Source organism: Bombus impatiens, unplaced genomic scaffold (assembly GCF_000188095.3).
Source record: "Bombus impatiens unplaced genomic scaffold, BIMP_2.2 scf_1275, whole genome shotgun sequence".
Lineage (NCBI taxonomy): Eukaryota > Metazoa > Arthropoda > Insecta > Hymenoptera > Apidae > Bombus > Bombus impatiens.
The window spans coordinates 650,414-663,450 of record NT_177694.1 but is presented as its reverse complement, the minus strand read 5'-3'; the positions used below and the strand labels follow the sequence as shown (position 1 = coordinate 663,450).

The window sequence follows — 13,037 nt, the reverse complement described above, 5'->3', positions numbered from 1 at the left end:
GATACGAGACGTTCGTTAGCATCGATGCCGCGATGTTACCAGCTCGAGCGGAATTATGATTCTTCGGTCACGTAATGTAGCGTAATTACGAGCACGAGCATGGTAACGAGCTCGGCGAGATTCCTCGCGCATACGCGTGTTTACGCGTGCGTGAACAAAGCTTCCCCGAGTCGAAAGTAGCTGTTAGCATGCGAGTACTTGCCAGCACCGCGCTCGATTTTCCTCGATGCATCTGGCTACCGTTCGAGTCGCTGCTCCGGCCGATCTCGTTATGTCATCGCGGTTAGTAGCAGTTAGAATTCGCCGCTTCCTCGTCAAATTCTCCTTCTGGTAATAAATCCAGCGTTGGAGATATCAAAGCGCGTTAACGTATCTCGCCAACCATCGATTTGCGTCCTGTTTTAATCGCGTAGGAAACGCCAGATCGGTTACGCGATGATACCGGTTGTACGCGCTAAAGACAACCGTAATAGCGGCTACTCGATACGTTATCCGATAGCGTGCCGCTACTTTCACGAACACGTTGATACAAAGTCGATGGCGTTACACCAATTACGACCAGCAACTGTCCGGCGATCGTAGCTCGGCTCGCTGTTGCTTGCGATTTAACAAACCGCCTCGAACGATCACGCGAAACCTTTTAAATTTGACGACGTTTACCGCTTGTCGATTTTTCGCGTTCGATCGAACGGAACGGCCACGCGTCCTTGAACGTATCGAGGTCTGTTCGTCGGTGACGAGAGACGACGGTTGGACGTATTGGAGCGGTGGATCGCGTATCTGGCAACGACATCGTCGAGAGCTCGACTTCAAGGTTAGAAAGTGCTTGACATTGCGTGTATCGTGTTACGAAGGAAAGTTCCGCTTTCCCGGTTTCTCGATCTACTCTGTTTCCCAGTTTCGAGGTTCCAGATGCGCTGCGAGTTTAATCGACAGAGGCGATAGAGGAATAAACGCGCTAGTCCATTAATTGCCGGAGAAAATCGTGCGCAAAGAAAAGTAATTGCTCCTCTCGTAAATTTCACCTACGGAGAACGCAAGACACGAACTGCGGTTTGCTTAGCGTCAGCTATAGACAACGCGAGACCCATATTCCTCGCGCGATCGTGATCGCCTCGGGACTTTCCAAATTCGATAGCATCGAGAGCCGTTCCGTTCCTAGAAAACGAAAACTCGACCGGACTGTGTTTTCCAACGTCGACATCGGCGAGGCAAAGATAGCGCGCCACCGGTATTTCGAGACGCGATCGCGTACAAGGTAAGTAGATCTTCGAGGTGAGGAAAGTTGGTTCGCATGCCTGGAAAAGGCTGGAAACGAAGAAAGTCCCTTATTAATAATTAGACGGAGCAGCCGAGCGCTGCCGTCTTGTGTTCCGACGACACACTGCCGGAATTAGTCACTGTGGGACAATCTTTTCCGGCTAGCGAGCAAACGTGTTACGCGTTCGAACGGCACGAGCAAGAAAACGAGAGTTTCTTTCTTTCTACGAATACGGTTGCGTACGAAACGCGAAACACGGTCCTTAAAATCGTACCGCGTTTCCTACCTCTGCACTGAGTCGTCGATTACGTTTCGTGCTCGTCCCCTTTTCATATCGTCTCCTACGATCGCTGTTATCCGATACGAAAAAGTCCTGTGCCGATTAAATAAATAAATAAATAAGTAAATCCGTTCCAGAATATAAAGAAAGTAAGTCGTTCGATGAGTCGATTTCGAAAATCTCTAAAGCGGTAAAGCAAAGAGCGTAATCGCTCGCCGAATCGGATTTACCATCCCGACGTCGTAAACGAGTTTCGGTTCGTCACGGGACTCGTATCGTGACCTGTCGTTCCGTCATCGAGATGCAAAGGAACGTCGCGATCGGTCGTTTTAAATCAGCCAGTTCCATCGGCTAACTTATTAGAACGCCGTCGACCGGTTTCCATGCTCGATAATCGACCTAGTGACCTTTATACCAGCGACCTTACGTGTTTCTCCGCACGCAACCCGTGGCTAGAAATTACAGTTACAGGCTTCCTGGTGCATCGCACGGGCTCTCGCGAGACTTTCGTGCGAAGCTTTTGCCATGACGGTAACGTTGCCTTAACGGTACGCTTCTGCACTCGCAGCGCTCGACCACGCGACAGGCGACGAGACTTTTTTCCTTCCGATGGAGTAGCTTGTTCGAAGAAGACTCGAACGTTCGCGGCGGATGTCGCTTTGCTGGCATATGAACTAGAAAAATAACGGTGGAGCAGATAGGAAGGTGGTTAGAAAAAGTTGCAACGGGCAAACGCACGGCATTCGATTACGAGGCAAGCGATATCGCTGGAACATCCAGCTACGTTTCTTTCGATTTGAGGCATCTTCTGACTTTAGCTGTCGAGGTGCGGCAATCGTTGATATCCTACATCGCCCAGCGTGTATCAGCTTTTTGGTAGGTCGTAGATACAGCGATGGATCGTTGTCAGGGAAATTTCGCGCGCACAGGAGACGCAAGAAGAGTCCATGACACGTTTACAGTCTCGTCCGAAGTTTATTTGGTCGCGATCTCACCCCTTCTCGTTCGACCCTAATCTTCTTGATCGATTCGCCTCTGATTTGGAAACGGTCGAGCGCTCTAGAAACGCGCGTCTACGATTCTTCTCTGGAATCGAGTAAAAAGAGTGCGACGCAACCGTTGGAATTTCCTTCTCGAAACAGCCTTCGAAAACGAAGGTCCGAGGAAGGTAGACGGTTTGCGCGGGAAAAGTAGATTTTCAGGTTAATCGAATGAGAAGTTCGTATCGGCCCCGAGCCCGGCTTTACGCGCCGCTCGTTTCTCTCTCGCGTTCGACGAGGAAGAAGAACTAGCATCCAGCTACGATTTCTCTACGGTTTCCACGTGTTCCTTTCAGACGCGTCTGACGCGATTCCAGTGCGACTCGAATACAGCTGGAGTCGCGTTCCCACGCCAACCTTTCAGCAACGTTAAAGTAGACCACGCGGCGATTCGACCGACCTACGATCAACGAGGAACGTAGCGGTCGCGAGATTTTCATTTCGATGAAAACCATCCAGACGATACGGGTCAAGCCCGAGCCGAGCCGCTTCCTCCTCGTAAATGGCCCTTCTTCCTGTCCCACGCTCGTCGTTTCACAGTCGCTCTGTATCGATCGCCACACGCGATTTTCCCCGCATTCTACCACGTAATAGCCAGCTTCGTAGTTAGCCAATTCCTTCTGCGCTAAAATTCTGCAAGGAAAAATGCTCGACCATTCCGACAGACGTTTATCCGGCCGTCGATTTGGAAGATCACGTTCGTTCGTTACGGTAACGAACTCAGCGAGCGGAAAGTGTTTTAATCGGAGGCTAGCCGTATACTCGTTTTGGCGAACCGAAAGCGAAGCGACCGGAAACGCGGCGGACGTGCATGGCGGCTAGCTCGACGAACGCCGTTCGCAAACGGAAACGAACCGTATGCTCGAGCGAAAGAGACACGCTTAGTCGATCCGCGATGCAAACTGCTCGCGATTATCGACCGGAGAGAACCGCGCAACTATCTATCCTTGCTTCCACCTTGCCATCCTGCGATCTTCTCTCTCCTCTGACGGAGAATCCTTGGCGCAGTTGCTTCTCGGCGCCGATCTTCTCGTCCTGAGAAGATATCTCGTATGGACGAGTAGCGATAAACGTGAAAATAAGTTAACCTTTTGCGCTGGAGAACCTTTTCGTAGCAGCTACTTTGGATGATTTAGCGTATACCTGACGCGCGTCTTACAGCTAGTAAAATGTTTCATATACAAATGAACGTTATATTCTAATAATTTCTCTATATTTGAATCTTTGAAAATATGATTTTGTAATATTAGTTTCTGTATTCTTTCGTATGATAATTTATAAAGCATTAGACGTATCGTCGATGAAAAGTATAAGAAGCATAAGATGAAGGTGAGAACCTCGAGGAACGCCAGAAGTAACCTTGACCTCGCTTGAGAATGTGTTACTAAAACGGAATATTTGCTCTCTGTCGGATAGAAAGTTGGTTAACCACGAGAGCACACACCGCCGTTCGTTTCAAGAGACTTCAACTCGCCGATCAAAACAGAACGACCGATAGTATCGAAAGCTTTACGAAAATCCGTATATATATATATAGCTTCAGCCTGAAACCCATTTTCGATACAATCGGAAAAATAGAGAATTTCATAAGATCAGTTGCAGCAGAGAGTCCAGCGGATAAAACCGTGTCGTTCCAACGACGATGTTATTAAAAAGAAAGGATCTTCGCGTATCTAAAGAGCACGAAACGTAATTGCGATATAACCGCGTCCCGGTTAGATCTTCCGAAGATCGGTTCGCCAAACGATCCGATCACGATCCACCTAGTTGTCCGGACCCATTTCGACGAGAAACACCGTTCGTGTTCGTTCCATAGAGCGTCGCCGTCGGTCTAAACGCGTTCGTCAACCAGACCGAGTCCGATCGACGGCGTCGAGAGTCTGTTCGTTTCTGCCGCGTCTCGACTTGACCGGTCCAACCCTCTCGCCTTCCGTCGGTGTCGAGCGATCAAGAACGACGATCGTTAACCAATGGAGAGCGCACAGAGACATCGGCGCTAGAACGCGCCGGTATAGACGGTGACTTTTTGCAAGACTGTAAACAGTTATAGACGACGGACGACGAGAAAGTAGCACATATTTTTAGCAGCGTAATCGTAGCTTAGGTCAGCAGCGGTGCAACGACCTGCGACAACTTGACTTTTCACCGTTGGTGCTGCGCGCTTTGCTAATTTGTCGCCTCGCCGTCGGGAAATTATTCGGCAAGCTTTTTCGTCTAACGTCACCACGTGCAATCGCCACGCGTCCACGACGACAACGAACACTACGTCAGCGAAGAAGTTTTCCAGTGCGGTCGGTTTGGCGAAAGAGAGCGGACGGAGCAGAGTTGCGGCGAGATTACGTTACGTCGGTGCTTTGCTAACGTAATGTCGGGACAAACGGTAGCGCGTAAAAGAAACGGCCGGTTGACATCGAGTTTATTGACACGTTGCGGTTTAGGTTGGTAGGCGAAATAAATCGCCTCGGTGGACAACGAGATTCAACGAGTCGCACGAGTCGCGTTTCGTGTTACCGCGAACGACCGCGTGCCTCGCAGCTTTACACTTGCCCAGTGGTGCTCGTTGACGCTTTCGGAGACCGCGGTCACGCGATCCGTTTTTGGTTCGTCGTTCGCACTTTCCGGGTTGTTTTTCGTCTCGCCTCTGGTCGTTTGGCGCCGGCCTCTGGAATCCGGAAGTGGAACGTCAACCGCAGCTGCTTTAAGAGCACTCGTATCCTTTTACTCGCTTTAAATTCTTCTCTTTCCATCTCTTTTATCCTCCGATCGATCGACCATCGCACGATGTACATTCAAATTTCCTTCGCTTCCAGTTTTGGTCCAGTAAATCGATATCAACTTGACTAAACGTTACACCAGCAGGTTCGCTCGTGCTAGAAACCGTGTGTACTGCAAGTATTCTAACGTTGCCGCGGTTAGCAGGGTGAGAGACCTCCGTGTGATCGTAATTATCGACTTCAACATCTAATTTATAGACCACTTGGCACGCGTCGCCTCTGCTTCTTCTAGAATACCAGATTTTATTAAGCGTAGCCGTGACCATTTCGACAGCCCTTGTACCTTAATCGGACTTTACTACTTCCTTATACTCCTTTGTCTCGATTATGGGTCGATCGTACGGCAACCTCGTGTTCAACCTGATAAAAAAGCCAGCAATTTTTTCCAAGGTTTCTCGGTCGTAAATCTGACCGGCCGATGAACGTGTCCGTGACCATGATTACGCTTCTATCTTGATAGAATATATATTCTGTTCGCTGGTAACCAGGCCACTGGCTGATGAGAGGCTATTTTTCTTTTAAAAGCCTTAAATAGGTTTAATCCGTTCATAACAATTCAGCCTTGTCAATTTTCACACACGAACCTGTCTCTTCAGGTTTCCCTCCTTATTCTACCCTCCGTCCTTTTCATCCTGACTTGTTCGCATAAACGCTATTGCCCGCATATGTGAGTGACGCAACGCTTTAAGCGATAGTATCAATTCTTCTTCCACGTCAACCAAGAATTTCAGACAGAAGGTCTTACAGAGTCTATGTTTCTCTTATTTTCTCTCACATCGGCGATAGCACTTTCGACGTTCGTCCTTCTCTTATCGCGTAGCACCTTCTCGTAAACGGCATAATTTCCCGTTTAACGCGTTTAGAATAAAACAGTAGGAATAATATTCGGACTAAGTAACAATATTCGAAGAGTCGTTTATGGAATTCTTGCAAACGTATGAGAATAGCTGACAAAACTGAGTGTCACTGAGTCGAAACTGCCGCGCCCATGCGTCTGCAGCGCGTTATCAAATGGACCAAGAAACGCGTAACACGTGCCGCAGCATTTGCAAGCGAGCGTGACTAACTGTCGCGATATGCACATTCATCCGTGTAACCCGTGCGAGTAAACCCGTTACGAATCATCGATCGAGTCCGCGGAGAGTCATCGAATCGTATCGATTTCGCAGGAAACGACGACCCGGACAAAGCGGCAAAAATTCGGTGCAATCGCAGGCGTCGTATCGCTGCGGCGAATTTGCGACAACCTCTTGCTCGTAATCGTTCGCGTCGCTTTCTCCGGCTGCCGGCCAGCGGCAGATCGAAGACGAAGTTATCGTTCGTTCACCCGACAATTCTCCAATTTCGCGTGTCACGGAGCTTGCCTTCGCTGCTCGTAATGAACGTGTTTCGCGCGAATCGCTCGGTTGTTCGTCTGTTTTTCGCTAATTACGATGGCAGATACATATGTATGTCGCGGTCACGATTCAGGCAACGTTTCGTGAGACGCGTTACGACCACGGAATCGACATAAAGGTAGAAGCAACGGACCTAACGGTCGAATTTCTGTCGAATGCCAAGGCAGTTGCGCTTACAGAGAATAACGATTCGAAGCTTCGGATGTCGTTCCGTGGTCCGTCGAAGTCGATCGCCTCTGGCATTCGTGAAAATACCCCGTCGATAAACATTTACAGTACGATGCATTAGCGTTAGACGACTACGGTTAAAACGACGAGAAAGAATAGCCAAAAATAGAAGAAAAAATAGGACTGTTTCTGGTCGGAACGACTCCCAAGTCGTTTCAACTTGACCGACACTGTGTTTACAGCGACGAATTGGAGCGACCAGTGCCGGTGGTCGACTCGATCGTCCGATCTGGAAGTTGCCTAACGCGAGCTAGGTTCAAATATTTGTTCCATCTTCTCGTTTCCTCGACCCGATTCGTCGGAACGACAAAGTACCCGTTACAAAACGGTGTCGCAGCTCGCGTCTGGTATATCGAGCTCGAGCAACCGTGACGAAAGCCCGTGGTCCAATCGCGGTTTATCTTATCGCGAACGATTTTGAAAAAAGAAACTTCTTTTTCTACGTTGTTTGCACAAGAACCGCTACTCGAAATCGATCTTCGATGGAGCGGAGGATAGCGAAATTCAACGATCGATCCTTCCTTTGTGTTTCAGCTGTACCGTCGTTTTGTTCAACCCACGAAAGAACACGCAGGCCCACGTGTTGAACGCTTGTCGCAAAACGGTAACTTCTTTGGCCCTCGCTGGCGATGGAAGGTTCCTGGCCACCGGAGAATGCGGCCACATGCCGAACGTTCGAGTTTGGGACATCTCCGATCCGTACAATGCCGTGCAGTTCGCCGAATTTTCCGGGCACAAGTACGGCATCAACTGCGTGGTGAGTAGCAAGCGGGGAAAACCTGCAACCTGTTCGCAAAAATCGATCACAATCGATTACGCCCGAATCGTGAAAACGAAACCGGAGAAGCTTCGGAGTGGCGAATGCAGCGAACGCATCGACGAGTCGTTTTTCCTTTTAATAGATCGTTTGATTAACCATATCTGCATTAGCTTCGCGATATCACTGACGGTATCCGCCAGCGCGTATTCGATTGTCAATCAGATTCTCTCTCTCACTCTCTCTCTTCCTGCCTCGACAATTCTACGGCAGAAATTACGCCGAACATCGTTGGAAACTTTTGTTTCTCTGATCGATACGTCGGGTCTGGCAGTGCAAGCTGCCTGTCGGTCACTCGAATCTGCATCACGCGCCAAGAAAATAAAGCGCTTAATTCGAGGGTACGTTTTGTTTCGCCGAGAGGAATTTAATTTCGAGGGTCTTTGTCGCGCCGCTTTTGTTCGCGTTTACCTCGGCGCGAACCGCCGGTTTCCACGTGAAATTACTTTCCGCAAGCAGAGAAACCAGCTTTTCGAGTCCTATTGCGACGAACACCGAAAGTACCGCGATGAATGCTCGCCACGAAGAAAGGGTCGCCGCCGCGTCGAACGCGCCTTTACGAACTCACGACTTTACCTCTGTTACGTCACCGCTCGCATGTTAATTAAGATCCACGGCTTTTATCTCGGCACCCGCTTACCAAAGACTCCGTTTCAAGCTGCTTCCGCGGCCGTGCGGTCGCCCCTAACACAACTACGTGTCGTTGCAGATATATAGAGTTGTAATCATCAAGATCGCGCGCTATCTCTTTCTTCGTTTCGTCGCTCTGCGGATGAAACGCCGTCGTGTAAAAGTATAATTTCCATGGTCGTTCGACCTCGAATAAATATAATTGAAATATTCTCGGGTCAACGACGATTCCGTCTCGCTGGAGACAATTTTCGCGATAGACTGCTAACGAGAAACAAGCAAGCGGTTGCAGGAGCGACGCGCGTCTCATCGAAGAACGTTGCATTCGCGCCACATACACGCGAGACGCGTCGACGTCGGACAAAGTGCGTGAATACGAGATCGCATTCTCAGCGAATGGACAACGGTATCCTTTCCTTTTTTCTCTTCTTCCTTCTTTTCTTTTTTTTTTGTTATCGCTAGCCGTTGCACTCTCTCGACATCCGCCGAGTACGATGATCTTTGGTCGAAAACGTGCAAGGCTCGGGTTCTCTCGTTTCTTTTGTTGCTTCGGTCGATCGTAATCGAGACGACAAACTAGAGAACGTTTTTACACGCGTGTTCGTACGATGGTTTTTTTCTCAAGGCATTTTCACCGAGCAACAAGTACGTGGTATCCGTGGGCTCTCAACACGATATGATCGTCAACGTCTGGGACTGGAGGAACAATGTTAAAGTGGCGTCGAACAAAGTGTCGAGCAAAGTGAAGGCCGTCTGCTTCGCGGAAAACGGCAATTACTTCGTTACCGTCGGCAACAGACACGTCAAGTTTTGGTATCTCGAATACTCGCGCAGTGCCAAGGTAAGTCAGATCGAAGAAAGGGTCGCCGCCGCGTCGAACGCGCCTTTACGAACTCACGACTTTACCTCTGTTACGTCACCGCTCGCATGTTAATTAAGATCCACGGCTTTTATCTCGGCACCCGCTTACCAAAGACTCCGTTTCAAGCTGCTTCCGCGGCCGTGCGGTCGCCCCTAACACAACTACGTGTCGTTGCAGATATATAGAGTTGTAATCATCAAGATCGCGCGCTATCTCTTTCTTCGTTTCGTCGCTCTGCGGATGAAACGCCGTCGTGTAAAAGTATAATTTCCATGGTCGTTCGACCTCGAATAAATATAATTGAAATATTCTCGGGTCAACGACGATTCCGTCTCGCTGGAGACAATTTTCGCGATAGACTGCTAACGAGAAACAAGCAAGCGGTTGCAGGAGCGACGCGCGTCTCATCGAAGAACGTTGCATTCGCGCCACATACACGCGAGACGCGTCGACGTCGGACAAAGTGCGTGAATACGAGATCGCATTCTCAGCGAATGGACAACGGTATCCTTTCCTTTTTTCTCTTCTTCCTTCTTTTCTTTTTTTTTTGTTATCGCTAGCCGTTGCACTCTCTCGACATCCGCCGAGTACGATGATCTTTGGTCGAAAACGTGCAAGGCTCGGGTTCTCTCGTTTCTTTTGTTGCTTCGGTCGATCGTAATCGAGACGACAAACTAGAGAACGTTTTTACACGCGTGTTCGTACGATGGTTTTTTTCTCAAGGCATTTTCACCGAGCAACAAGTACGTGGTATCCGTGGGCTCTCAACACGATATGATCGTCAACGTCTGGGACTGGAGGAACAATGTTAAAGTGGCGTCGAACAAAGTGTCGAGCAAAGTGAAGGCCGTCTGCTTCGCGGAAAACGGCAATTACTTCGTTACCGTCGGCAACAGACACGTCAAGTTTTGGTATCTCGAATACTCGCGCAGTGCCAAGGTAAGTCAGATGTTAACGTGCCGTCTTTGTTCGAAACGAACGCGGTCTCTCTTTTCTACCGTACCCTGATCGATCGAAAAGTAATTTTGCACGGACGAGTCGTAAGGGAAGTAGAAAAGAAAGAAAAGAGGATGATCGGAGGAGGAGGAGGCAGGTGGTGAGGTAGAAGAACGGTAACGCGAAGGTGGTGATAGCGGGAACTTTGTTGCGCAGTATAAAGAACCTGTGCCTTTGATGGGTCGGTCTGCCATATTGGGAGAACAGAGAAACAACGATTTCGTGGACGTAGCCTGCGGCCGAGGGGATATGGCGGATTCGACGTACGCGATCACCAAAACGGGGCTTCTATGCGAATTTAATAACAGGAGGCTGTTGGACAAATGGGTGGAGCTTCGTGTAAGTAACGACTTTGCTCGTAATGGCTTTGCCGGATGCTGTGTTTTTAAGGATATTACGTGACCATGAACCGACGAGGCTCGTCACGACACGCTGCTCTCGTCGAGGAATTTGTTTTAACGCGATTTGCATGGAAACGCGGTGCCAACTTGTCTCTTGGAATCGTCGAGCGTATACGCGGCACCGTGCAACGCACGATGTACCTTGTCCGTAGCTCGTTTCAAGGAGCGGCTGTTTTCAGACGAGCAGTGCCAATTGCATGGCCGTTGGAGACAAATACATCTTCATCGGCTGCGCGGAGGGAATCGTGAGGTGTTTCAGTCCCAGCACGCTTCAGTTCATCACCACGTTACCGAGAACGCATTACCTAGGCGTGGACGTCGCTCAGGGATTGTCCATTAGGTGCGAGAATCTAAACGTCCCCTTAGATAAATTTAATCCGACGACGATCCATCGGTGTGTCCCTTCGTCAAGCCTATCGTCTGTCAATTGCAGTCACATGTCTCAGCATCCGACGAACGCGAGGTATCCGGACGCGATCGCGCTGGCGTTCGACGAACGGAACAACAAGCTGACCTGCGTCTACAACGACCACAGCATCTACGTGTGGGACGTGCGGGACATCAGGCGGGTCGGCAAGTCCCATTCGTTTCTCTACCACTCGGCGTGTATCTGGGGCGTCGAGATGTATCCCACAGGATCGGATTCCATGACCAGTATGCCGGCTGGCAGTTTCATCACCTGTTCCAGCGACGACACCATCCGCGTGTGGAACCTCGAGAAGGACATCTCTCCGGACGACACGCTCTACAAGCGAAACATCTATAGCAACGAGTTGCTCAAAGTGCTCTACATAGATCCGGAGCTGACTTACTTGAAAGATCTGGATCTGGCCGCTGCCGGGTCGAGCGAAAAGAGCGACGCATCGTACGACGGACGAAACGGAGTCAGGTCGATTCGAGTGAGCCCGGACGGGAAACATTTGGCGTCCGGTGATCGATCTGGCAATATTCGAATTCACGATCTCTCCTCGTTGGAGGAACTGTGCTTGATCGAGGCGCACGACGCCGAAGTACTCTGCCTGGAGTATTCCAAGTTCTCCCGATACTCGGCGGAGCCACCGAGGCTGCTCGCCAGTGCCTCCAGGGATAGGCTGATTCACGTGTTCAGCGTCGATCAAGGATACAACTTTTTGCAAACGCTCGACGATCATAGTTCGTCCATCACTGCCGTTAGGTTCTTCAATCAGAGTAATCAGAGCAATCAGATACAAATGGTCTCCTGCGGTGCCGACAAGAGTATTATCTTCAGGCAGCTGCAATCGGTAAGTCGGTCACCGTTGCCTCGTAGCGTCGTTTCGCGAGCGTAGTCGAAGATTTCGATCGTTTCAGACACCGGGAGGAATGCCGCAATTCGCCAGGGGTCACAACGCCCAGGGCAAGACCACTCTGTACGATATGGAGGTCGATTCTGGACAGAAACACGTCTTGACCGCCTGCCAGGACAGGAACATAAGGGTTTACAACGTAGCCACGGGTAAACACAGTAAAACGTTCAAGGGGTCTGTCGGCGAAGACGGATCGCTCATCAAAGTGGTTCTAGGTGAGGCAAAGTATAACGGCAATGCAAATATTTACGCTTGGTCGGAGCTACTCTGGTGGAACGATCGATAGACGGTGGTAAACCGCGTAACTTGGACGTTTCAGACGCATCGGGAATCTACGTAGCTACCTCGTGTACGGATAAGACGTTGTGCGTGTACGATTACTATAGCGGCGAATGCATGGCCACTATGCTCGGTCACTCGGAGTTGGTGACAGGGCTGCGCTTCAGTCCCGACTGTCGCAACCTCGTGTCCGCTAGCGGAGACGGTTGTATATTCGTGTGGCGCGTTCCACGCGACATGGTCGTCACTATGCAGGCGCGTCTCGCTCAGCAAGCGATGCGAGCTGGAAAGTAAGAGAACCTTACGTTGTTTGCCTCTTATAGTTTCGAACGAAAGGAAAAACGCGATCGATGGCACGATATGGATGGAAATGCGATGTTACAGAAGGCCGTCACAAGTGAACGGCACGGGGATCGACATACAGCTGGACAACGAAACTTTCGGCTCGCCACCGCCGGAATTCCTCGATCCGAACGCGAACCCAACGTCGCAGAACGTAGGCGTGGACTACAGATTCAGCGTGGGCCAGCTACCCCTCTGGGCGAAGAAGCAGATAAACACGACGAACGCGGACGAAGGTGCTGTCCTCGGTTCGAACGTGAGACCCCTCGGCGTGGACCTGCCGAAGGGCAGATGGGCGCAAAGGGTTCAGCAAGGAGACGGTATAACGGTCAAGTCCGTGTACGACAGCGACGAAGTTATACCGTTTCCTCCGCCTCGTGGCGCTATCGATTCCGACGGCGGCGG

General features: G+C 50.2%; 1 protein-coding gene across 9 annotated transcripts in view; it reads left to right on the top strand.

The window, feature by feature from the left end:
* Positions 1-13,037, top strand: part of LOC100748428 (mitogen-activated protein kinase-binding protein 1) — an 85,814-nt gene that overhangs the window by 61,086 nt on the left and 11,691 nt on the right. For all 9 annotated transcript variants that reach the window (XM_033323874.1, XM_033323876.1, XM_033323873.1 and 6 more), the window contains 8 exons: positions 7,515-7,737; positions 9,053-9,268; positions 10,442-10,624; positions 10,866-11,026; positions 11,120-11,948; positions 12,016-12,226; positions 12,331-12,580; positions 12,675-13,036. In XM_033323874.1, coding sequence (XP_033179765.1) covers positions 7,515-7,737; positions 9,053-9,268; positions 10,442-10,624; positions 10,866-11,026; positions 11,120-11,948; positions 12,016-12,226; positions 12,331-12,580; positions 12,675-13,036 — 2,435 coding nt within the window. The remainder of the gene's footprint in view (positions 1-7,514; positions 7,738-9,052; positions 9,269-10,441; positions 10,625-10,865; positions 11,027-11,119; positions 11,949-12,015; positions 12,227-12,330; positions 12,581-12,674; position 13,037) is intronic.